Here is a 27,547-nt window from a genome sequence, read left to right as displayed (position 1 = left end):
TTTTGTTGACTAAATTAGAAGCTTGGGTGAGTAATCGCTATAGATTGTCCTCTCCAGGGTTAGACTGCCGAGGACAGTGTTGCTGCAGGAGTCTGGCTGTCGGGTAGAGGTTGTCCACAACTTGGACAACCCCTTTCAATTGCTTTACTCCCTCTTTGCCGGAGCTTATGTGATAATGTTGCGTGAACCCTGCAGCCAGTTGGCGGCTGCTAATGTGCCATTTCACTCGCTTCCTTCAGACGAAATTGACATCGGGAAAAAGTGAGAATGCTCTGACTTTCTGGATGTCTGTTATGTCAGAAGGATGTGAGCGAAGCGGCCCATTGGCAGTCGCTGGCTGCGGCAGTGCTTGTCACATGAGACCCAGCGCCAATGTTAGAATGGCACCAGTGGCAAGTGCAGGCTGGTATTTTAGGAGAATATAGCAGTTGAGAATGGAATTGTCTAAGTACTGGACAAATCCCTTTCAGCCAAGCTCACTGGGTAGTCATTATTGGACCAGTTCACACACTAACCTGGATCTACCTGCACATATACTGTATTTGTGGGAGCATCTTGCAAACTAGGACGTACCAGTAATGTGCAATATCTGAACAAGTATGGATGTATGTTGCAAGAACTATATTTACTCTTGTAGCCCTGCAAAGATTGTTTAATGCATTTTGTCGTTTCTTTAATCACATTGCTATAGGAGATTTCACATGTGGAGATGCTGACTACAGAAATATTTCCGTCCAAGAGGCAGCCGACTACTTAAAGGTCAGTTATGTTAGGTGAAAAAAACAATCTTCCAGATAGTGTACTTACAAATGGAATACTTTAAGCATTTGTGGATATGACACATTGTAATTATTAAAGAGAACCTGAAACATGCTGCCCAATCCATGGATTGATATTCGCTGCATGAACACAACCAGGAGTGTTTGACTGAAACGCTGCAGCACGTCAGAAAACATACTTAAGGCTATGTGCACACGATGCAGAAATGAAGCAGAAAATGTCTGCATCATTTCTGCATCTCCCTGGCAGAAAAAACGCATGCAGATTGTGCATGCGTTTTTCCTGCAGAATACATGCGGATCCACATGCAGATTCACATGCGTTTCCGCATGCAGATTGACAAGCGCTTTCCAAGCGATTTTAGCATCACCTGGAAAGTGCTTGACAACTAGGTCACACTATATAAATCCATGCAAACAACATGGATTTATATAGTGTGACCCGAGAGAGTGTATATACTTACCTCCGATGGCCCGCGCTGTCCTGCTTTACAAAGTTCCCGGCTGCCGGCAACTTTGAATTGAAAGACCTGCCGACGTCAGCGTCACGTGACCCGTCACATGACTCTGACGTCAGCGCAGGTCCTACAACTCACTGCAAGTGCCGGGAACCAAGCGGGAGCGCTGCGCGGGCTGACAGAAGGTAAGAATACATTTATTTTTTTATTTTATTCTTTTTTTACAGCTTTTTTAATGGTACCTGGGTGTGGATGAGACTCTCCTCTCCTCCACACCCGGGTACCATCCGCACATTAGAACGCGCCAATAACGCAAGTACAGATGCTGTCTTGCGGAATTGGCGCGTTCTAATGCAAGTCAATGGCGGCGAAATCGCCACGTTTCCGCAAAATTAATTGACATGCTGCGGATTTTTGACCGCAGCGTTCACGCTGCGGAAAAATCCGCATCATGGGCACAGCACATGTGGATTTCCATTGGGGAACATTGCTTCCCTTCTACCATGCGTTTTTCATGCGTTTCCGCAACTGCAAAAACGCCGCGGAAACGCATGAAATACGCATCGTGTGAACTCAGCCTAAAAGCTGGGAAGATTTGTTGAGAAGGCGGGGTCCAAAGGATTCTCCCTGCTTGCTGCCCTGGAGTGACAGGTCTCCATAAGTGTATAGGGAGAGGCCTGTCACTCCAGGGGAGCGTGCAGGGAGAATACTGTGGACCCCGCCTTACCAACCAGTTTCCCTTGTGGCCCATTCCCAGACTACATTTAAAGTGTGTTTTTTTTTCTCTTAAATGTCGCTTCTCCCCACCCGCTACCCTGGATTTACAGGTCTCTGCCTATTCCACACATAAATAGACCTGTCACTCCAGGTCAGCGGAGTCTACTGTACATAAGTTGGAGGAAAAAAAAAAATGCACTCCACTCTGGATACTTGTTAGATAGGGCAATTACCCTTCTATGAACGCACCGTCAAAGTCCCAAAGAGCACACTTGGTGAGAGCACATAGCTGAATTACAGTGTCCAAATATTTGTGAAGAAAATGGAAAACTTCTTTATTCTGCCACTAAGTGCAATGTGTCAACCAACAATAGGTCTCTTTCAAGCATTAAAAAAAGGTAACAAGCCAGGTTTAAATAGCATGGATCATTAACGAGGTAGCAATCGGGAAAGACTCCACCCTGTGGTCATCCCCCTCTTCAGACAATTATACATTGTATATTGCCTCTGGATTTTCAAAGTGCTGGGACAAAAATACAAATCAAACTTCAGGAGTACGACCCTCCCCTTTCTCTTTTTGTGTCATGATCAAGCAATCACATTAAAGAGTTGTCCAGTACTATTAACATTGCCCCCATCCATTGAAATTGTGTAAACAAAAAAGTCTTTTTGTAATTGCTTTGCATGGTCTTTATTGCCTGTGAGCGGCGCCATCGCTGGCTGCTCACAATGCATCACGTGACCCCGGCTACAGCCGGCTCCGACATCCGCTGATGTCACGTCAAGTTCCGCCTGCAGCCGGGGGTGACGCGCTCCCCCTAATGTGCTGTGGGTGGAGCACATCACTGGGTCACCCCCAGCTGCAGCCAGAACTTGACGTGACATCAGCGGATGTCTGAGTCTGCTGTAGCCGGGGTCATGTGATGCATGGTGAGCGGCCAGCGATGGCGCCGCTCACAGGCAATACAGACCATACAAGGTAATTGCAAAAAGACTTGTTTACACAATTTAAATCGATGGGGGCAATGTTAATGGTACTGGACAACCTCTTTAAAGCATCCTCGTTGTCTAGGCTGCCTCAGACCAATCAGATTCATCGATCATATACACCTCCTCCAATCACATTCAAGTTTGTGTGCACATGCGCCCGTGCTATATAATCCACATTATTATATAAAGGTGTTAATTAAATACACTTTTCCGAACTGGCAAAAAGGTAAGAATTTCCCTTCAACATATTGCCACAGCATCATGCACACTCCAAACAAAGTTACCCATTCTTGGGGTGCTCAAAGTTCTGTATAGGTTTTATTTAAAAGACTTCACCAACCAACCTTCAAATTAATACTATGCCTATAAGTTGAGGGGTGGAGATTTAAAATCCTCAGTTATGGGATGTCCTTTGGCTAAAAGCAACCAGTGTTTCTACATATAATCCCCTTTCTGGTTGGCTGGCATTTAATAATAAAAAGAGCAAAGGGAGTTTCCTTTAGGAGCATGGCATCCATCACTTAAAAAATCTTCATGTTTAAGATCCCAGGCCCTAGTTTTAAATCTCAACACCTCACTAGTAAGTTAATTTAACCCCTGGAGATAAATTTACTACACATCCCCCTCAAGTCTCTCATCTATCCTTGACTCACAGGACACTATCCGCCTTACTCTTATTAACTGACTCAATAATGGTAGAGACTCGCTCATCTTACGCGGATGATTACTATCAAAATGGAGGAGACTGTTTCTGTTAGTGGATTTAACAAATAAATCCGTACACAGGGTATCCTTCTTTGTAAACCAGTGTCTAGGAATTGTAGCTCTACTGTGAAACGCATTAGAGTAAATTGTAACTGTGTAAACCTGATTTTTTGATTTTTCTTCCTTTGAAGGCAAGAGGCTTTCTCATCACCATCCCACAGAAAAAAATTCAATCAATAGGTTGGGGTTAGGGTTTTTTTTTTTTTTTTTTTTTTTTAACGTTTGAATAAAAGACGATATGGCAACTAGTGTTGAACGCAAGTGCTTGCTACTTGAGTTTGCATCGGGTGCTCGAGTATGCATTGAGTATCGCGGGTGCTCGAGTCTCCGCCCCATATGCTTCGCGGCCAAAAAAACCTCGCAGGGATTGCCTGCTATGCACGAGCGATCCCCGCATGTTTTTTTTTTTGGGTGTCTAATAACCGTGAAACATGCGGGCGGGGACTCGAGCATTTCACTTGAGCACCCATGATACATGGTGCATACCTGAGTACCCGATGCAAACTCAAGTAGTGAGCACTTGCGCTCAAGACTAATGACAGCTTATTCAATATGATGACCTAATGTCATCAAATTCTGTGTCGTACCTCTGGGTTCAAAATGTTCACTATACCCCTTGATAAAATCCTTGAGGGGTGTAGTTTCCAAAATGTGGTCACTTGTGGGGGGTTTCAACTATTTAGGCACATCAGGGGCTCTCCAAACGCGACATGGCGTCCGCTCTCGATTCCAGCCGATTTTGTGTTCAAAAAGTCACAGTGCTCCTTCCCTTCTGAACTCTGCCGTGCGCCGAAACTGTATTTTCCCCACATATGGGGTATTGGTGTACTCAGGAGAAATTGCATACAAGTTTTTGGGGTCCATTTTCTCCTCTTACCCTTGTGAAAATAAAAAAATTGGGGCTAAAACATCATTTTTGTGGAAAAAGTTTGAATTTTTTTTTTATTTTCACGGCTCCATGTTATAAACTTCTGTAAGGGACTTGGGGGTTCAAGGTGCTCACCACACATCTAGATAAGCTCCCTGAGGGGTCTAGCTTCCAAAATGGTGTCACTTGTGGGGGGGTTTCCACTGTTTAGGCACATCCGCTAATTATTCAAGCAAATTTTACAATCAAAAAGTAAAATGGCGCTCCTTCCCTTCCGAACCTTGCTGCGCACCCAGACAGTGGTTTTCCCCCACATATGGGGTATCTGCTAACTCAGGAGAGATTACACAACAAACTGCATAGTGCAATTTCTTCTGTTACCCTTATGAAAATGCAAAAGTGGGGGCTGAAAAACATTTTTGTGTGAAAAATGTGAAAATTTTCTTTTTACGGCTCCATGTTATAAACTTCTGTGAAGCACTTGGGGGTTCAGGGTGCTCACCACACATCTAGATAAGTTCCCTGAGGGGTCTAGTTTCCAAAATGGTGTCACTTGTGGGGGGTTTCCACTGTTTAGGCACATCAGGGGCTCCCCAAATGCAACATGGCGTCTGCTAATTATTCAAGCAAATTTTACATTCAAAAAGTCAAATGGCGCTCCTTCCCTTCCAAACCCTGCTGTGCGCCCAAACAGTGGTTTTCCCCCACATATGGGGTATCTGCTTACTCAGGAGAAATTGCACCACAAAGTTTGGGGTCCATTTTTTCCTGTTACCCCTGCGAAAATAAAAATTGGGTCTAAAGTAACATTTTTGTGAAAGTTGAATGTTAATTTTTTTCTTCCACATTCCAAAATTCCAAAAATTCCTGTGAAGCACCTGAAGGGTTAATAAAGTTCTTGAATGTGGTTTTGAGCACCTTGAGGGGTGCAGTTTTTAGAATGGTGTCACTTTTGGGTATTTTCTGTCATAGACCCCTCAAAGTGACTTTAAATATGATGTGGTCCCTAAAAAAAAAAAATGGTTTTGTAAATTTTGTTGGAAAAATGAGAAATCGCTGGTCAACTTTTAACCCTTATAGCTCCCCAATAAAAAAAAAAAAAAAAATTTTGGTTCCAAAATTGTGCTGATGTAAAGTAGACATGTGGGAAATGTTATTTATTGACTATTTTGTGTGACATAACTCTCTGATTTAAGGGCATAAAAATTCAAATTTTGAAAATTGCTAAATTTTCGCCAAATTTCCGTTTTTTTTCACAAATAAACGTAAGTGATATCGAAGAAATTTTACCACAATCATGAAGTACAATATGTCACGAAAAAACAATCACAGAATCAGGGGGATCCGTTGAAGCGTTCCAGAGGTATTACCTCATAAAGTGACTGTGGTCAGAATTGTAAAAATTGGCCTGGTCATTAACATGCAAACCACCTTGGGTTGTAAAGGGGTTAAAGGAAACCGGCCATGTTAAATACTATTTAAACTGCAGGTTGATGGCATTCTAACAATGTGGTGCCCACACTGGGATCTCCCCTCCCGGGAGGAAATTTGTTTGTCTTCTCTCACCCCCCCCCCCCCACCCCCCATGGCAGACTCCCTCTTTGAGCCACAGTGGTGATGACAGCACAGCTTGTCAACTCTCTGCGCATAGAAATCAGCGGCTGTACTGACAGCCCCTCACTGACAGCCAGCTCAGCATTGGAAGCCATATGGTGTCGGAACACTAACCTGCAGATTAACCATACATCTGGAGGTGAATAGCATTACTTTACATGACAGGTTCCCTTTAAATGTGGACACTGGTCCCAGTCTTGGGTACACTGGCGATCAATTTGTAATTGCTAAGACTTTACTGATTATTCTCCCCACCCTCAAGTTTCTTGTTGTGAATTTATTTCCACCCACCCCTGCCCAAGTTTACAAATTGTGCTTTATGTACAGGGTTTAGGCCAAGAATATATCGGTGAATTTAACAATTCTCTGGAATGGATTTTACAGTCTGGGAAAGATGTTGGAATCAGGTGAGTGCTTTTTCACAGATTACATTTTGTGACACGTGCCAGTCTTCATTGTTCTCCAAACATTGGCACTTCTGGTGCTACCTATGCCTTGTGGTGATGTGGGGCTTAATAAGCAGCCGATGCTCCCAGGATGCCACTTGTTTCTGTAGACAGAACCTGTGAGTGGTGTACTAATGAACTGGTTTTCGGATTCATGCTGCCTAAAACATGGGCAGCATGAGTACGAATCTAATTGCGTTACAATTTTTTTCAAGTCTGGGTGTTTATCAGAGTTTTGCATCGGTGTATCCAATAAAAAAATAAATTACAAAGCTTCTCCTATACTTTAACACTGACAAGGCATTCAGGTGCTGTGCGTGTTTTTCACAGACCCATAGACTTGTATTGATCCTTGTCGTCCTTGCTGCTGGGAAAAAAATAAAGACTGACACGTCTGTGTTTTGCATGGGGGGAAAAACATGTGAATAGCACCATAGATTATAATGGATTCGTGTTGTACCCTTAAAAACAAAACAAAAAAAAAAAACTAAAACTGATACAACATGTACATGCCACACAAAGATCTGAATGAACCCTTACAGCCACTTGTTTTTTAGAGAGAACATTCTTTGAAATGTCTGGGGACGGTCTTGAGTCACTAGTCCGAGTCAGGTTCTCGGTGGCTTCTCCCCACCTGATCCCTTGTGCATTGGTAGTAACCAGTGGCTTCTCCAGCCCTGCTACCTGAGACTGCCAAGTCTCTACCAATGCACAAAGGGATCAGGGCTGGAGAATCCACCCGGTACTAACTTGGGACTAGTTATTCACTACAAACCCCGATTCATTAGCTACACTTTGAAAATGCACAACATTTTTTGCAACTCTTGGTGTTTTCACGCTAATTTTAAGCTGGGTCTGCCAAAACAGGTGGAGCTGGGGTGTGGGTACACCCTCTTGACAAATTCATGAAGTGGCATTATTATGCTAGAAATATTACTCCAGTCCCGGAATAACATTTCTGGCGAGGTGCATGCCACTGATGAGATGTGTCGAATTCATTAAGTGATGTGCGCTTTTTAATGAATTAAGTGCATATTATTCCAGCACTCCCCTCCATTAAGACCTTCTTAAAGAATTGGGACTATAGTCCCTGGCTGGCTTTTCAAAGTATTTTGCTCTTTTCTGAGGCTGGAGTCAGACGCTACGAATTCATTAAGAGGCGTGTGTAACCTCTCAATGAATCGGAGTGTCTGACAAGTGGAATGCAACCTTGCCACTAATCTGACTCCAGTCTTGGACCGGAGTAAGGGTTTTTTGTGCATGGTGAACGCCACCTCACACCATGAATTTTGACATGCGGAATTGCTCCTCCTACCTTTTTGGGGCTGGGCAGAAATGGTATGAGAATGCCAAGTCTCAAAACTTTAGTGCAGCATTGTGTTTGACTTTTAAAAGCTTTTTACCCCAGAATTGTGGTGTAAAAGCTTTGAATCAGACCCTGTATCTTATTTAAATAAAAATAAAAAAAAAGCTACCAAGAATGAACTTAATGCACAGCAATGTTGAAACGACTCACGTATAAGCTGACTTTTTCAGCCCTCTTTTTCAGTCTAAAAAAAAAAAAGCCCCCCCCCCCTCGGGTATATACATAGTCCGGAGGGGTGTGGCAGCGGAGGAGCAGGACACATGCAGTAGCCGGCTGCTGCAGCTACCACGTGTGCCCGCTGCTAAAGGGAAATTAATATTCACCCTTCTCCATGCCCATGGGAGTGGAGAGGGGTGAATATTCATTTCTTTAATGGCGTGCGCACAGTGTCAGCAGCGCCACAGCTACCACTGCGGCTCAGTGATCCTCTGTGCCTGCTACTATAGAGAATGCATGGGCATGGAAAAGGGTGAATATGCATTCTCTTTAGTAGCGGGCCCATAAGACAGCTGAGGCGCTGCTGACGCTGTGCGCACCCCATTAAAGAACAGGGATATTCACTCTTCTCCATGCACATAGTCCTGGCATGGAGAGGAGTGAATATCCCTGCAGCTCACCTCGGCATCTGAGAGCACATGGCAGTGATGTTATGCGCTGCGCGGAGGCGAGCTGCTGCTGGCTGAAGAGGAGCAGCGCTGGAGCAGAGGGGAGGTGTGTGTGTGGTTGGTTGTGTGCAGTGATGGGGGGGGGGGGGGGGGCATGCATATCAGAATTGGGAAATTTACCAGTAGCTGCTGCATTTCCCACCTTAGGCTTTTACTCGACTCAATAAGTTTTCCCAGTTTTTTTATGGTAAAATTGGGTGCCTCGGCTTATACCCTGGTCAGCTTATACTCGAGTATATATGGTATGTTCCTCCTTTTTTATAGCTTCTTTTATCCGATTCAGTTTTTGAAGCTATTTTAAAGTGTTCAGTGTTTGGGCGGCTTCTGCTTGGAAGCTGCTCACTATAGTTTATCAAAAGAAGCTTCTGGTGAAGCAAGAACAACTTAAATGCTGGAGAAGACTATTCAGGGAAAGATCGCTGGCATTTTCCTAAGGCTGCGATCCCACTATGCGTTTTTCAAGCGTTTTTGCCGTGGAATTTCAGCAGCGAAAACGCTTGGTAGTACGTGCTCCATGGTCCCCAATGATCCGCATGTGCTGTGCACATGCGGAAATTTCCGCTGCGGATTAGCATTGAAATGCATATTATCTGTGTCAGCACATTTGCGCACACGGATATTATGCGATTCTATGTGCGGATGGTACCCGGGTTTGGAGAAGAGGAGACTCTCCTCCAGACTTGGGTACCATAGAACCTGTTGAATTTTTTTTTAATTTTTTAAATAAAGATTATACTTGCCTTCCGATGGCCCCCTGTATTTTCTCCACTCCGTCTGGTGTGTTGTATGGGTCGCGGTGGTGGGAAAGGACCTGCGGTGACGTCATTTTCATATGACAGGTCACGCGACCGCTGACATGACTCAATGACGTCACCACATGTCCTTTCCCACCACCACGACTCATACAACACACCAGACTGAGTGGAGAAAATACCGGGGACATCAGAAGGAAAGTATAATCTTTATTTTTTACCATTCTTATTCATTTTTTTTTTTTTTTTTTTTTTTTTTTTTTTTTTTTTTTTTTACTAGGTCACACTATATATGCCGGTTGCATGGATTTGTATAGTGTGACCAAGTTGTCAAGCACTTTTTTCCAAGTGATGCTAAAATCGCTTGGAAAGCGCTTCTCAACCCGCATGCAAAAACGCTTGACAGACTCTTCTACCTGGCATGAAAATCCGCATGCGTTTTTCCTGCCAGGGAGAAGCGGAAAAAATATGCAGCATTTCTGCATCGTGGGCACTTAACCTAAATGAGTCTTCGCCTTGGAAAACTCGGCAGTTATGTCAGCAACTAAGACGCTGTGTGCACATCCTTTCTTGCAGGTTCATTGTGTTCTATAACTATGATCACATTCATGACTGTAAACTGTCATAAAGTCTGTAGACTACATCAGATTCTCTGGAGATCAAATATCCTGAATATTCCCTGACAGAAGTTTTAGTGATGAGCGAGCATGTTCCCTTAACCCTTTTGGTGTGCTTGCTCAGGTGCTCGCCGAGTATCTTCAGCGTGCTTGGGTGGTGTTTTAGTCACTCCGTGCACATGATTTGCGACTGTTTGACAGCTTTAATACATGTGAGGAATGCTGGTTTCTTAGGCATCCCTCACATGTATTAAAGCTGTCAAACCGTCGCAAATCGTGACCAAAGAGTGACTCAAACAGAACACCAAAGCATGCTGAAGATACTCGGCGAGCACCTGAGCATGCTCGCTCATCACTAAAGTTTATCAGCTCTCTAAACAGTGTAGCTTAAACTAGCAAACTGTACACCCCAAAGAATGAGTAACAAACGTAGGATACCATTCTCCTACTGGTGCAAATTCTAGTCACTAATATAAGGTATCACATTTAGGGAGCAAAGACTTGCACATGGTTCGTAGAAAGCTCTATTAAGACACAAATCATTAATACAGTTGTTTAGGGATGTGTGTGGGTTTCTTTGCTTTTGAGACAGTAGTGGATAAATAAAATGTAACAACTAATTCAATTGGCTAAAAAATGGAATGTGCAATTTACAGCCTAAAATTAAGCTGCTTAGGGTTTTTCAGACCTCTTAAATCCTAGATGGGGGGTCATTTGTCAACTCGTGATCTAAAATAATTTATATACTAGAGTGGATTGTGCTCTGGCATTGTCAGGTTATACCAAGAATTTTCATTGAATTTATGTACTCCCCCCCCCCCCCCCCCCCCAACTTTCATAGATTAACTTTTTATATATATTTTTTTTATTTCAGGTGCTTTGGAGATGTTAACGACTCTAACCTAACTATTACCAGTGTGAAATACTTGGAATCCACACAGCCACAGATGTCCTTTGTATGTCGGATCCGCCGTGCCATTGTGATTGTAGCTCACAGATTATCACTCCTCCTTCTTGGTAACTTCCTTAATGTAATGTGTGCCATTTACGTATCATATACTAATGATGCAGCTCCATGAACAAGTTGTTTGCTTTGCAGTTTTAAATTGTAGTATCCTTCATTAATTTGAAAACTGCATATGAAAGTAAACAATCTTGCTTCTTCCACATTTTCTCATGTGGGATTGTCTCGTATATAATAAAGGGGTTGTCCACGACTTGATGATTGATAACCTATTACGTATCCATAGGATAGGTCATCAATGAGATAGATGGGGATCTAACACTTGGCAACCCCACTGATCTGAAAATTGCTCTGCCATTTACTTGAATGGGAGATAAAGCACAGTATTTGGCAGTATCCACTAAGCAATGTATGGGGCTGCTGAGTTCTACTCCATGCAACCCTTATACCTGGGTGCTACCGGAGCAGGTGTCCTCTGATCTCTGGGGCTGTTGGACCTCCACCGATCTCACATTTGACTTCACATTAGATCTATCCTTAGTATAAGTTCTGGACGTTCCCTAACAAGTGTGTGTGTGTGTCCCAACTCTTCCCCCATCCTTTTCAGAAAAGCTAGCTGCAGCAGGAATGCATGGCACAGCCGAATACTTGTGTACGGGGAACCAGGAGAGGTAGAACTTTTTTGGCCAAATGCTTGTAGACATCTCTCCTGAATAGCCAGCATACATACTGGGTCTGTCCAGGGTGCTGATTACCTCCATTCGATTCTACACTGCTTCATTCCTATACTTTTAATACAAGACCAGATTAAAGCACACTGATTCTTCTTGCGTACATGCACCCTTTTCCCTCTGGTTGTACTTGGTACAACTCTCTCCCTTACCCAAAGTGTTACCAGCAGGGAATGTTCACACGTCACGTTTTTACCATGTTCAGTCACTGTTCTGAGAGTGCAGCGTGGCGGCTGCAACCGCGGCCCTGACTGACACTCGCTCTTCATTGGGGCTGGCAGTCAGTGCTGGGGGTGCGGTTGCAGCCGCCGCTCTGTATACTTGGAGCGGTGACTGAACCGGCGCCGACCCCATGATTGTAACCCAAACGCCGCTCGGGAGAATAAAGTTAACTTTCTCCCCGTAGCGTTCAGGTAAGTGCGGGCACGTTAATAATGCTATTGACCTGCAGATTAACCCCATAGCTGCAGGTTGATAGTTTTTTTTTTTTTTTTTCTGGTGACCAGTTCCTTTTAATAGGGAAAGATACAGTGGTGTACCCTGGACCTGAAAACCGCCTAACAGGTGACCATTCATCCTTCATGCAAGAGGTACTTGAGATTTGCAGTGAAGGAACAAGACAAGATCCAACACTTAGTTTTAGTGTCTTCCCTTTGTCATGTCCTCTGCCCCTCGCATTTTTACAAAGCTGGTCTCAGAATTTATGGCCTTTGTAAGAAAGAAAGATGTTCTGATTCTGTATCTGGACAACTTTCTCCTAGTAGCAGACTTGTTACAACAGCTGAAGGTACACTTGGCTACAACCATATCAGTGTTAGAGAGGCTGAGATGGACTATAAATTTGAAAAAAAAGACTTTAGGCCAGAGAAGATCTTTCTTGGGGTCCTTCTGGACTCCGGACTACATACAGATCAGAGCAATAATTCAGTCCTTTCAGAAGAAGGCAACAAATATACCTCAAGGAGGCAATGAAAGTTCTAGTATATCAAGCGTTCTGTGGTGCCAATTCCACATAAGGGACATGCAACAGGCAATTTTATCTTTCTTGAACAGACAGCCAGGCAGCCTGGACATGAAAGTAAGATTAGCGACAGAACTGAAGGAATCTCTGAAGATTCATTAGAGAGGACCACCAACTCGGAGGAAAACCATGGAGTCTGTCCCCATACATGAAGGTCACTACTGACACTAGCTGCAGAGGTTTGGGAGCACACACAAATGGCCAATTCCTTCAGGGAACCTGGCCAGCATCAGTTCGCCACATATCCTCATACTACAGAGAACTTCGAGCTGTATGGGAGACATTATGAAAGTGTTTGACCGTTCTCAGAAACCGGTATGTCAGAATTTTTTCAGACAGCATCAATAAGGTTTCTTTTCTTCATCGGGGTCTGAAACGTCCACATCTTCAGTCCTTGGCCTCGGAGATATTCCGCTGGGCAGAAGGGTCTGTTCTCTCCATCTCATCAATACATTTGAAGGGGTCATAAAATCATGTGTATTTTCTCAGCAGAAAAGAGCTATCAGAATGGGCTCTGAATGTGCAGGTATTCCATCAATTAACTCAGCATGCTGGGGTATCCCTCTGGTAGATCTGTTCGCTTCCAGGAAAATTACAAAGGCGGAAAACGTATTTTCCTTAAATCCAGGGGACAATCCTGATTAAATAGATGCTTTGTCCCAGAGTTGGGACAAGGATCTGGCATATGCCTTCCCTTGATCCCGAGGGTACTAGGGAAGATCAGGCCAGAGTAATTCTAACAGTTTTCATTCTAGCCCAAGAAAAGTCGGTTATCCCTTCTGAGGCAGATGGCTCTGGGGAGTCTGTCCTACCATCAAGACACTACTTTCTGTTCCATGGTCCAGTATACCATCAGAATGTGGAAGTACTAAATTTATCAGCTTGGATCCTGAAGGGAAGATCCTGAGATCAGTGTCTTTCATATTGTGTATTACACTGAAGGTCCAGATATCAGCCTTAAGTACCTTCCTCGACTATATCCTTTTAGCTAATTATCTCTGGATTGGAAGAATCGTGAAGGCTATCCACAGGCTTAGGCCCACGATTTAAAAGCTCCAACCATCTATGGGATCTCAGCCTGTTACTGAATGCCCTTTTGTAGCACCCCCCCCCCCCCCCCCCCCCCCCGTATGAGCCTCTGGAGGATGAAAGTATAATATCCCTATCCCTGAAAACTCTCTTCCTGGTGGCTTACGACGGTGAGGCATGTGGGGAAATTTAGACCTCGTCCATTAGAGTTCCATATCTTGGGGTTCTTGAGGACTGTCATACTTAGATTGGAACCAGCATTCCTGCCCAAAGTCTGGCAGAAGGGCAAAACAGTCTGTGTTCATTTCACTCCCTGGATGCAAGAACTGTTCTACAATATTTGATGGCTATGAAGGAGTGGCAAATGGATTTTAACCTCGTCATTGAGTTCAGGGATAAGAATAGAGTAAAGAAAGCTTCAAAGACAAAAGTAGAAAGGTGGATTAACCCCCTTTCTGACGTGGTTGGTAATAGTACGTCGTACTGACCTGGACCAGTTGGACCAGGGACGTACTATTACTGACCGGCACACAGGCTGTGCGGGTGCAATCACCACCTGGTGTCAGCTGATTCTCACAGCTGACACCCGGTACCATGTGCCAGGCACATTAACCCCCGAAATGCTGCAAGGGGAGGTAAGCGCACCTACTTACCCCCTCTCCTGCGTCCTGTGCTGTCTGTGCCGGGTCCCGGTAGTTGTCATGGTGACCCGATGTCATCATGACTGCATCCGGCTCACTAGACAGCAGGAAATTAGCCGAAAAATAAGTTATAGCTCAGAATAAAGCGATAAAATAGTTTGTGTAAAAGCACCAAAACATAAAAAAATATATAAACGTACTGACCTGAAAAATAAAGCTACCTTAGCAATTTTACCGCACATGGCATAAAAAAAACTCCTGAATTGTTTTGTTCTGCCTCCCAAAAATCGGTATAGAAAGCGATCAAAAAAATGTCACGTGCCCAAAAATGGTGCCAAGAAAAACGTCAACTTGTCCCGCAAAAAAAACAAGCCCTTACATGACTGTCGGCCGAAATATGGAAAAAGTATTGCAAAAACTGTCTTTGAAAGAAAAAAGTCTTAATGTGACAGCTGCCAAAAACCCGATATGAATTTGGTATTTCTGTAATTGCACCGTCCCGAAGAATAAAGTCGTCTAATCACTTATACCGCACGAGGAATGGCGTAAAAAAAAACTCTAGGGTTGGGTTTTTTCAAAAGTAAAGAAAAAAAAGATATGGCGACTAGTGTTGAGCGCAAGTGCTCGCTACTAGTTTGCATCGGGTGCTCGGGTATGCACCGAGTATTGCGGGTGCTCGAGTCTCTGCACCATATTCTTTTCAGCCAAAAATAACCTTGCGGGGATTGCCTGCCAAGCACAAGCGATCCCCGCGTATGTTGTATTTTTTTTTTTGTTTGTTGGTTTGGGGGGGGGGGGGGGTGTGTCTAACAACCATGAAACATGCAGGGACTCGAGCATGTCACTCGAGCACCCGCGATACATGTTGCATACCAGAATACCTGATGCAAAGTCAAGTAGCGAGCACTTGCACTCAAGTAATGACAGCTTATTCAATATGATGACCTAATGTTATCAAATTGTGTTTCGTACTTCTGGGTTCAAAATGTTCCACTGTTTAGGCGCATCAGGGGCTCCTCAAACACAACATGGCGACCGCTCTCGATTCCAGACAATTTTGCATTCAGAAAGTCAGTGCTCCTTCCCTTCTGAACCCTGACGTGCGCCCAAATGGTATTTTCCCCACATATGGGGTATCTGCGTACTCGGGAGAAATTGCACAACAAGTTTTGGGGTTCATTTTTTCTTACCCTTGTGAAAATTTAAAATATGGGGCTAAAATCATTTTTGTGGAATTTTTTTTTTTTTTTTTTTCATGGCTCGATGTTATAAACTTCTGTGAAGCACCTGGGTGTTCAATGTGCTCATCATACATCTAGATAAGTTCCCTGAGGGGTCTAGTTTCCAAAATGGGGTCACTTGTGAGGGGTTTCCACTGTTTAAGCACATCAGGGGCTCCCCAAACTCAACATTTATTCAAGCAAATTTTACATTCAAAGTGTCAAATGGCACTCCTTCCCTTCCGAACCCTGCCGTTCGCCCAGTGGTTTTCGGCCCACATATCGGGTGCCTGCGTGCTCAGGAGGAATTGCACAACACTCTTTGGGGTTCTTTTTTTTTCCTGTTACCCTTGCGAAAATAAAAAAATTGGGGTCTAAAGTACCATTTTTGTGAAAAAGTTAAATGTTCATTGTTTTCTTCCACATTCCTGTGAAGCACGTGAAGGGTTAATAAACTTCTTGAATGTGGTTTTGAGCACCTTGAGGGGTGTGGTTTAGAATGGTGTCACTTTTGGGTATTTTCTGTCATAAAGACCCCTCAAAGTCACTTCAAATGTGGTCCCTATAAAAAAAAAAAAAAAAAAGGGGTTTTGTAAATTTTGTTGGAAAAATTAAAGCCCTGGTCAACTTTTGACCCTTAACTTCCTAACCAAAAAAAATACTGGTTCCAAAATTGTGCTGATGTAAAGTAGACATGTGGGAAATGTATTTTTTTTTTTTTTCCATAAATGCAAGTCATATAAAAGAAATTTTACCACTATCGTGAAGTACAATGTTCCGAAAAAACAATCTCCGACTCAGTGGGATCCGTTGAAGCGTTCCAGAGTTATTACCTCATAAAGTGACAGTGGTCAGAATTGTAAAAATTGGCCTGGTCATTATCATGCAAACCACCCTTGGGGGTAAAGGGGTTAAATCTGCAATCTGCATAGCCTACTCTTCAGAGGGTAGAACTCCTGAGAACATTGGGGCCCATTCATGTAGAGCAGGGGTGGGCAAACTGCAGGTCCAGCAGTCACAGGTCTCGCATTTGTGTGGCGATGTGGTGCGTAGTGAGGAGCCTGAGCAGGGTGGAGAGGAGGTAGTGCAGCCAGCATAAAAAGTTGAGGTGGGGCGATGGCTGAGCGGCAAGCATAGGGATTGTGAGGAGAGGAGGCGGAGTGGCAGGCGGTTCAACCCAAGGTCCTGAACAGCTACCGCTGTGTGCATCTGACATGCATAGAGACACAAATCAGATGACCACAGCATGCTGCGCTAACTTCTCCTCACAGTGAGCGTGCCAGTCTCAGTTGACCCCCCCCCTCCCCAGTCCATAACTTTGCAGTTTTATTAAAGGCATGTCCCATGTAAAAATAGAGCAAGGTATTGGGCTTCATACACATGTGACATGTAGAATGCATGGATTCACATGTGCATGAGGCTCTTTATATTTTATTACAAGTTAAAGGAGTTGTCCAGAGTTGGGATTAAAGGGGTTGTCCACTACGAGGACAACCCTTTCTTAAACTAAATGTTCGGACCTGATAAAAATAAACCTATACTCTCCTCTCGTGCTGTTCCCGAGGTGTCGGCACTCGCAGTCCCGGGGCTTCCTTGCGGTTGTTTGGGCACCGGGGGTCACGTGTCACATCAGTGCTGGCATCATGTCCCTGCTTTCAGACATTTTGAACATGAAGAGGAAGTCTGGAATCAGCTGCAGCCCTGGCTTTCTATTCATGTTCAGTTTGTCCGAAGGCAGGGACAGTGACGCCAGCACTGATTGGGCGCCGGCACCCAGTGTCAAAACAACCGCATGGAAGCCCCAGGACCGCAAGTGCTGACACCTCTGGAACGGAACCGGCATGGGAGGGGAGTATAGGTGTTCTTTTATCGGGGCCGCACATTTCGTTTAAGAAGGAGTTCTAATAATGGACAACCCCTTTTTTTTTTTTTTTAGTCTGTAGTCACTGTGACATAATCTTACATCTGAATCCTCAAAGAACACTATGTGCGCAATTCTCCAGGAGCGAGCAGGTAGTTATGTGAGCGCAAGTATGTGATTTGCAAACTCCCAGCCACATTCCAACTAGATGGGCACAGCCTCTTTCAATGCAAGTGTATTGGGCGAGTCTGCACACATCTAGTCAAAGTGTGGCAGGAGGTATAGAAATCACATACTTGCGTCACACAACTGCCTGCTCGCAGAGAATCCTGACAATGCACACACTACGCACTGTGAGGATTTACAAGTCTGCCGTTAGATCGAGTAACTGCAGACTTGAGCCCCAAGCCTGGACAACCCCTTTTAAAAAAAAAAAAAAAAAAGGCAGATGTATATAACTGACAATCATAATGTGTAAATGCTTTTAATCTGCAGGTTAATAGCGTTCTAAGGCTGTGTAGCCACACAAAGCTCAGCTATGGGAAGAAATGGAATTTACTGTTTTTCAAAAACAATAAAATATTGAGCTGAATTAAGTTCAGCTGATTGGTTTGGCCCTCCACAACTGTCCCAGTTTCTCATGTGGCCCCTTGGGAAAATTACCCCTAAACTAGAGCAATCTCTATTTCAAGGGCCTCTGTGGACCAGATCTGCAGAGAAGCAACGTGGTCAAGTCTGAACACTTTCTGTAGGCATTATAAGCTGGAGATTGTCAAGTCAACAGATTGCCTTCGGGAGGAAAGTCCTTCAAGCGGTTATCTTGCTCTGAATGGTTTATTGGGTACTCCTCCTGGCTGTGCTGTCAGGAGGGTTGTCCTGGAAAGGGGGAGTTGGTGCTACCGGTAGTTGTATTCCTGGAGTCCATCATGACTGCACTCCTTATCCCTCCCTTGGATTCATTTCTGCTAAATAAGGTAAACCTATGTAGAATGAAGTTCAATAAATAATGTTGCATCCATTCTGGGGTACTTGAAAAGATCACTGGTGGGAGGGGCTGTTTAACCTCTCCTGTGTTTATCACTATTAAGGATAAGAGAGGCTTTCTCCTGGTTGTGCGGTCATGATGGACTCCTGGAAATTAAATTACTGCAACAAATACTTTACATGTGCACGTACCCTAACATTAATATGAGAGAATAGGGGTATCTCAGAGAAAGCGGATGATTCAGCCTTGAGCCAGAAGCAGCAGAGCAGCCAGCTTTGTAAAGGAGAAGCATGTCCTAATTTTGCTGCTTCATACTACCTTAAGGGAATCTATAACCTGTATGCCCATATTAATAGTTTAGATGGGTCAAATGTGGTGATAGGCTGCTGAAAAAAAGTCCTACCTGTATGATTCATACTAGATGCCTTGTTGAGAAATCCTCTTTTATTACCTTTTATATAAATTGGCTCGATCAGGCTCTGGGGGGGGGGGGGGGGGTCCTTCCTAGAAGACAACTCTGCCTGCAGAGATTATTTTACATGAAGGGGGAGAGTTACCAGTGTTATGGCCACTCTCTCCTCTCCTGATCTCACTGCAGAGCTGTGTGATTATACCTGACACATCTGCAGGTTCCTCTCAGCTCCGGCTTCCATCTCACATGCAGACAGGGCTGCAAAGCTGAAGAGCTGCAAAAGTGTTTTCAACACAAATTTAAATTCTCCTGTTCTGTTACTTGTCTCACACTGGTAACTCCCTCCTCATGTAATATAACTCTGGAGGCAGAGTTATTTTCCAGGCAGCATCCGCCCCAGAGCCTGGAAGAGCTCATTTACATATAAGAAAAAAGTGGATTTCTCTGGAATAAAACATCAGCTTGCAGATGTCAAGGTATCATTTTTATTTAACTTCTATGACCTACATGCTCGTATAGACTGCTTACGAGAGCTTATCCAACAGACAGATTCCCCTTAAATCCTTAGCATGTGTTGTACATGCAAGAGAAAAAAAATGGCGTCTGTGTTTTATCATTGATTTTCGCTTATGGATGAATATTTTAAAATTACAAAGGATACCGGCTCTGTCAACACAGCACAGGCGGCATCAGTGTACTGTCTGGTTTTTCACTATAGACTTGTATTGGCATTTTTCATCTGTGATTTTTGCAAGAACATGTTCCCTTCGTAGACTGTCCAATCTGTCAAAAATACAGATAAATGCACTGTTGGGCTTCATGCAGACGTGTTTTATCAATATAGATGCCACTGTCTGACAGGGGGATTTAAATGGAGTGCTGGTGCCTGCTGGAGGCCTGCATCACTGCCATCTTGGTTCTCCTGTGATGCTCATTCAAACACTGAACTTAAGACTCTTTTCCTTTTTCTTTAAGCATGGTTTGTCATAAACCTCATTAATTTGCTTATGGTGGCATTGCAAGTTATTTTCTTTCTCTTCTACATTTGTGAAGGTGTTGCTGTGGTTTTTGGAGTGCTTCAGTATATGCGATGCCACTGGAAAAAAGAGGAAGAGGAAACCAAGCAAATGTATGACCTTGTGGTGAAAATTATTGGTTAGTATTGTTATACAAAATTTTGTTGTACTTGTATACATTACAATCAGTATCTAATGAATGATATGTTGGGCTCAACAAGTAAACTGGATCTGGGATAAAAATACAGATTATTGGAATATTAGTATTCCTTTCAATGCTGCAACGATGATTTTAGATTTGACATGTGAACGCAGCTAAAGTTTCTCACCCGAGGACCTGAAGGAGGTGTTTTGGGTTTTTCCCTCAAATAGTTGTATTAAATCACACAAACCCACTGTCCTAAAATGAATGTCTTAGCATTAACAGTTAGAATGAATTTCATATACAGTCCAAATATATTGCAGTTCTTTATTGCCACTTTATTTATTTAATGCCTGTTTCCATTGTGGTTGTGCATTTGGTATTATTAATGCATATACCCTATATCTCTGCATTTATATTCATGAAGCTACAAGTAATGCATGTAATTGTGCCTTCAGATGTTTTAAAAAGTCACAGCGAAGCTTGTCAGGAAAACCAAGAACTAGAGCCATATACACCAATCCCCCATGTGAGAGATTCTTTGATACCGCCATGTGACAGGTATGTTACTGGTTTTGATCTTATGGTGAAATTATGAAATCACGCATACACATGTGATGTCAGTCATATTTGTCCAATTAACATCAATATCTACAAATAACTGTATTCCTGGGATCTTGAGAACATGTGGAGCAAAGGTGCACATCCTTGAAGTCAGCTTTATTCATTGTCTTCAACTAAAGCCCCCGTCTCACATAGCGAGATCGCTGCTGTGTCACGGTTTTGGTGACGCAACAGCGACCTCACCAGCGATGTCGCTATGTGTGACACTTTGCAGCGATCAGCAACCTCACAGCAGAGGCCTGATCATTGCAAAGTGTCCTGGACCATTTTTTGGTCGTTGCCCTCCCACTGGTCAGCACACATCGCTGTGTGTGACCAGCGGGAGCAGCGATCAGGCTGGTAACCATGATAAACATCGGTGTTACTAGGGGCACACGAGCTCTTAGTAACCCGCTGTTTATCATGGTTACGAGCCTGCTAAAGTGAGCGGTAACCTCCTGCTCACTGTAGCAGAGTGGTAACCATGATAAACAACTGGTTACTAGGAGCACGTGTGCCCCTAGTAACCCGATGTTTATCATGGTTACCAGCCTGCTCCTGCTTCAGCAGGCTGGTAACCAGGAGCAGGACATCGTGGAAAGATTCTTTCCACGATGTCGCTGCTCCCCTGATCGTTGGTGAGCCTGCCTGTTTGAAAGCTCACCAGCGACCACATAGCGACGCAGCAACGATCCCTGACAGGTCGTATCGTTGGGATTGTTGCAGTGTCGCTAAGTGTGACGGGGCCTTAACAAAGATCTGTACCCTGGATCATTGGGGGTCCCAATGGTCAAGCAAAAAAAAAAAATTGTCATTTTTTTTAATTCAAAATATTGGCAAAGTATTTGGCCCCTAATGAATTTTCATTAAGTCCAGGTGGCTGTTATCAGAGCACTCACAGGTGGCATGCCTACCGATCATAAACAGGCAGCAACACTCAACGGAGAGAATATGCCCCAGCAATAGCTTAGAGCAGATTTCTCCGCGTGTGAGTTGTAATGACAAACAGCCTGGTGGGGTGGGGAACGCACACAGTACAGCAAGTGACCATGTTAGGAGAGGAATAAAAGCTGATAAAGGGTTTGTAGCAGGACACTGCTAATCTCTGCTGCACTGACCCTCCCCCCACACTGAGGCTTGCAGGAGGTAAGACCAGAAGATCGGTTGTCTGAGTCTTGACACTGAGAAACCTGCTTGGAGCTTTGGTGGGAGAGTGTTCTTTCCTATTGAGTGTTGCTGCCTGCCTATGATTTGGGCAACATCCTATAGGGAGAAGTACACCCCCACCACCCAACAAAAACTCTAATACCCACTTGGACTTGATGAAAATAAACTCATTAGGTGCCACATCTGTGTGTTTTCTTTTGTTTTTGTTTTTTTTTTTTGCTTATACTGAAAGCAGCGGTCGCCATCTTGGCTTTGCAGTTTAATTTCACTATACTGCCATATGCAGTGCAGGATAATCACAGGTTTATGTTCCCTAAAGGGGTTTTTCATTGGTTTATAAAAAAAAATTAAAAAATTCTGAAGTGTTTTTTTAACAGCCAAGTGTAGCTGTAAGTTAGGTACAGTAACCTTACTAACGTGCAGAATAATGTATCAAGCATTTTGGGGTATTTTTCTCTGCACCTTGTCTCTCAGTAAACTGTATAGTAAGATAAATGTTGTCATTCATTATTCAAAACTACAGCTCACCCCCCAAAAAAAAAACGCTGTCTCAATGGTAAGATGTTACAGCTCTTGGAGGAAAAGTCAGAAATGAGAGCACAAAAATGAAAATTGCCTCAAATGGGAAAGGATTAATGGGAACCTGACATCTGGTACATGCTACCCATATCAGACACTGGCTGCATGACTTCAGCCAGGTACGTTTGACTCTTTTAAAAGCTGCCATCGGGCACAAAGCCACACAGGAGACTTGGATGGGTGGGTCCACAGCTGCTTCTACCCTCTTGCTCCTCTTGAATGACAGGTCTCTCCCTGCGTACATGACCTGTAGCTCCAGGGAAGTGGATGGGGAGAAACCGCCAGCGACCAGTCTTTCAAAATAGTGTGCTGTGTGGCTTGGTCCCAATGGCTTTTAAATGTTTTTTTTTTTCTTTGAATTTGAGAATCAAGCATACCTAACTGAAATCATGCAGCCAATGTCTGATAAATGCTGCCCTTGGATCACACAGCATTCGTCATCTGTCAGGTTCCCTTTAAATGTGACTGCTCATCCAATATAGTGGTTTATTGACCCAAATTAAACAGAGTACCTAAATATTACTGGTTTGTTTTTTTTGTATTTATCTAGATCTCCCTATATTCGTCTTATCCCGTCTGTCCTGGAAATCACGCGTAGCTCATTGGTCAGACAGCGGCCAATCAGCGCCGTGGGATTTCTGAAAAAAGATGGCGGCCGTTAGCGGCTCATCTGCCGGACGGAGGTCAGCGGCGATGCAGCTGGGAGATGAGCGACGCTAGCAGCACAACTAGCCCGACCGGCGCCGCGGACCTCCATACGGCTAACGTCGGAAGATCAGCGGCTTGGCCCGCTGATCTCCCGACAGCAAGTGTGAACGGAGGACCGTGGAGTGGCGCCACCGGTCGGGATGCTTCTGCTGCGAGCAGCCGCTCATCTCCCGGCTTCTCGCAACAGAAGGAGCCGCACAAGCAGCGCCGCTCCCGGACCCACACTAATACGACGCTGATTGGTCGTGGCCGGCCACCGCGACCAATCAATCAGCGAGATGGGCGGCAAATTTAAACGCCGCTCTGCTGATTGGTAGCGGTCGGCCACCGCGACCAATGAGCGAGATGGGCGGCAAATTTAAACGCCGCTCTGCTGATTGGTGCCGGCCACCGCAACCAATCAGCGAGATGGGCGTTTAAATTTGCCGCCCATCTCGCTGATTAATCGCGGCCGGCCACCGCAACCAATCAGCGAGATTGCCGCCAAATTTAAACAATGCTCTGCTGATCGATTTTATCGCCAAATTTAAACAAGCTCTCCGGTCCTCACTAACACAGTTCGGTGATTGGTCGCGGCCGCCACCCGTGACCAATCACCGATATTGCCACCAAACTTAAACACCGTTTTGCTGATTGGTCGCGGCCGGCAATTGCAACTAATCAGCGATTTTGGCGCCAAATTTAAACACCGTTCTGATTGCGCCCGGTCGGCCACATACATATTCTAGAATACCCGATGCGTTAGAATCGGGCCACCATCTAGTAGCCTTATAAACGTTTGGGTTTTTTTTTTTTTTTTTTTGACAGACGAGTTGCACTTTTTTGAATGACCTCATTCATTTTATCATGTGATGCACTGGAAAACTGTATAAAAATTCCAAGTGCGTTTTGTTTGGGTTTATTTACCATTAAAAGTTGACCAGCGATTTTATCATTTTTCCAACTTTTACAAAACCTTTTTCTGTCTAAATTACAGAAAATGCCCAAAAGTGACACCATTCTAAAAACTGCACCTCTCAAGGTGTTAACAATCACATTCAGGGTGTGTGCACACGTAGCGTTTCTGCGGTGGTTTTTCAGCCACGGACACGCTGCGAAGACTCTTGTTAATCGGTCTGCCAGCTAATGCAATGGTAATCCTGATGTACTGTGCACATGATGCGGAAATTTCCGCTGGGGATTAACATGGCGGAAAACGCAGCATGTCCATTGTGCGCGCGTTTCCACCACAAATTCACGCCATTGAGGTCCATTGAACCACAGCAAATCCGCAGGTATAATAGCTATACCTGCGGATTTTCTGCATTTCAATTAAAGCCAATGGGTGCGAGTTTGCGGCGGAAACGCGCTGCGGGTGGTACCCGGATCGGCGGAGGAGTAGTAGTCATCCGACCGCCGCTCCCGCTGATGACAGCAAGAGCTGGGGGGCGGGGGCGGGGGGGGGAGAGCAGTAGTCTCCTCAGCAGAGCCAGTTACCACACAGTGTAAAAAAAAATAAATTAATCGAAAAACACACTACACTCACTGGTCCGGCGCTGCCCGGTGTCCTCCTGGTCCTCGGTCCCCAGCGATCTGATCAGGCCGGCGGTACACTGCCGCTCTCAGCTGAAGATCAGCTGATGGCTCGCGTGACCTCACTGTGGGAACATTCTGAAGAATGTTCCCACCAGTACTGGTGATGAGCTCACCAGGGCTGATCAGCTGATCTTCAGCTGATGAACCCCAGTGACCTCACTCCTGCAGCAGCAATGTACACTGACGGGAATGATTTTACACTCGTGTCGGTATACATTGCTGTCTTCTTCTACAGCAGTGACATTAGTGATTGCTGATGTCACTGCTGTAAAAGTGACGCGGATCACCGAGGGACAATCATTGGCGGTAATCGTGGACTACGTCGTGACGGCGGACAGGTGAGGGATATGGTTTTCTATTTTTAATTTTTTTTTTTTTTTTTTCGGCTCTGTGCCAATGATCCGGACGTAGCCGTGCTTTGGACACATTTTTTTTGCTACGTCCAAAACGTTGCTTTCTATTGAATGCAGGTAAATCCACATATGTTCACTAAACCATGCGGATTTACCGCATTCAATACATTCTAGTGGTCAAATTTCTGTTGCGGAGACTAGCGACTCCACAAGAGCATTTGACATGCTGCGGTCCTGAAAAACGTGCCTCATGTAGTCCACGGGTGATTTGCAGCCTCTGATGCACACATAGTGGACATGGGATTTCTAGAAATCCCATTTGCTATGCTGTAACATCTGGACGCTGCGGGTTTGAAGCTGTATAAACAGTGTTTAAACCTACAGCTGCTCCTGATCGTGGCCATGTACTCAAATTCACCCGCAGCATGTCAATTTTTGTAGCAGTCACGCTGGTCTCCGCTGCAGATTTTGGCTGGTTGAAGTGTCATATGCGGTGGATTCATATGTACCGACAACAAAAGTGCGGCATTAGAACACTGTGTTTGGGACTCAGCAAAAATACTGTTCAAAGCGCTGCTTGTAGCTGTTCATGGGGATGTAGCAGCTAACGAAACAGCTGTGAGCTGCTATTAATGGTCAGGAAACATGTCTACCTAATGGCACCTTCCTAGGCTAACAATAGCCTCTCACAGCTCCCCCAGAAATTACATGAATGGAAATGCTAATGAGATTCAGTGAATGGGATTAGTTTACACCTTGCTCTTAGGTTTGGTGATGAAAGGGTCTGACACCTTGTCATCACCAAACAAAATTAAAGTAGAGCGTTAAATAAACAGACACAGAGCAAACATTTATTTGAAATGCAACAGATTATATTCTTTGATCATTTAAATTAACCAATATACTCACCCCAGTTGTGACTGTAATTCAAAAAGCAATGTCCAACCAAATAACTTTAGCTCCAAAAAAGCATGCATTCATGTACAAAAACGCGCCAAAACTGCACGGTTTTTCCGCAGAGTTTTTCCTGCCAAGGAGATGCAGAAACACTGCGGAAATTTCTGCTCCAAATCCTGAACATGCGCACATAGGTTAATACGCTTCTTGAGGCTTTCAGGTGCTTCACAGGAATTTGACATGTGGAAGAAAACCATGACCATTTAATTCCCCACACCCCCACCCACAAAAATTTTACTTAAGACCCAATTTTTTTTACTTTCACAAGAGTAACAAAAGAAAATAAACCCCAAAATTTGCTGTGCAATGTCTCATGAGCACACAGATACCCCATATGTGGGGGGAAAACTACTGTTGGGACGCAGGGCTATGAAGAGAAGGAGCATCATTTGACTTTTTGAATGTAAAATTTACTGGAATAATTAGCGGATGCTATGTTGCATTTGAAAAGCCCCTGATGTGCCTAAACAGTGGAAATCTCCTCCCTCTTCCCACAAGTGACCCCTCATGGAACTTATCTAGATGTGTGGTGAGCACATTCAACTCCCAGATGCTTCAGTTTCACATTTGAACCGTGAAAATAAAAATCTAATTTTTTCCCATAATGTTTTTAGCCCCAATTTTTTTATTTTCACAAGGGTAGTAAAAGAAATGGCAGAAATTGGACCACAAAATTTGTTGTGCAGAGTATGTAGATGCCCCATATGTAGGCAAAAACTACTATTTGGGCGCATGGCAGGGCTCAAAGGAAAGTGATGTTTTGGAACTCAGACAGAATGGTTTGCCTTATGTCTTATATGGAGGGCCACTGTTGTGGAAAACCCCCCACAAGTGACCCCTCAAGGAATTTATCTAGACATGTGGTGAAGTCCTCCTTGAACCCACAGGTGCTTCACTGAATTTTACAAAGTTGATCTATTAAATGATATATATTACTATGCCCCATTTGTTGTGCAATTTTTCCTTACTCTGCCTCAAAAATAGTTTTTGACCACATACTGGCATAGTGCAAAGCTCAGAAGAGAAGAGCGCCATATTGGAGTTCAGATTTTGCTGGACTGGTTTGAGGGTGCCATGTCACATTGACGGAGACCCATTTTACAAACCACACCTTTCAATGAATTCATCTAGGGGTGGAGTGATCATATTGACACCACAGGTGGGTCACAGAATTTTTTAATTTTTACCACCAAAGTTCTTTGTTTTAGCCCCCAGTTTTTACACTTTCACACTGGGAAATGGATAAAAATGGCGCTAAACTGCTAGAGCAGAATCCCCCCTCAAGTAACCCCACTTTGGAAGTTGTATCCCTTTGGGAATTTATCTACAGGTATAGTGACTATTTTGACTCCATGGATGTTTTCCAGAAACAAACAGCAGTGGATGTTGTTGTGGTGACCAGTACGTGTAAATTAGGTGGGCACTGATTACTACAAGAATGCCAAACATGTGGACGCTAACTGTGGTTTAGACATACTGGTGCTCAGAAGGAAGGGGTGTTATTTAGATTTGGGAGCACAGAATTCGCTGAGTTTCTTTTCGGGGG

The 27,547-nt window shown here is 44.2% G+C and overlaps 1 protein-coding gene across 1 annotated transcript in view; it reads left to right on the top strand.

Annotated features, from left to right (window-relative positions):
- LEMD3 (LEM domain containing 3) overlaps positions 1-27,547 on the top strand; it is a 56,390-nt gene that overhangs the window by 20,483 nt on the left and 8,360 nt on the right. Inside the window, exons 4-8 of the mRNA XM_073651714.1 lie at positions 692-759; positions 6,519-6,598; positions 10,912-11,054; positions 19,955-20,056; positions 20,518-20,620. Coding sequence (XP_073507815.1) covers positions 692-759; positions 6,519-6,598; positions 10,912-11,054; positions 19,955-20,056; positions 20,518-20,620 — 496 coding nt within the window. The remainder of the gene's footprint in view (positions 1-691; positions 760-6,518; positions 6,599-10,911; positions 11,055-19,954; positions 20,057-20,517; positions 20,621-27,547) is intronic.

Source organism: Phyllobates terribilis, unplaced genomic scaffold (genome assembly GCF_046119375.1).
Source record: "Phyllobates terribilis strain yellow unplaced genomic scaffold, ASM4611937v1 Scaffold_11__3_contigs__length_659146591, whole genome shotgun sequence".
NCBI classification, from domain to species: domain Eukaryota; kingdom Metazoa; phylum Chordata; class Amphibia; order Anura; family Dendrobatidae; genus Phyllobates; species Phyllobates terribilis.
The sequence above is the reverse complement of the archived record's forward strand: the minus strand, read 5'-3'. Positions and strand labels throughout refer to the sequence as shown.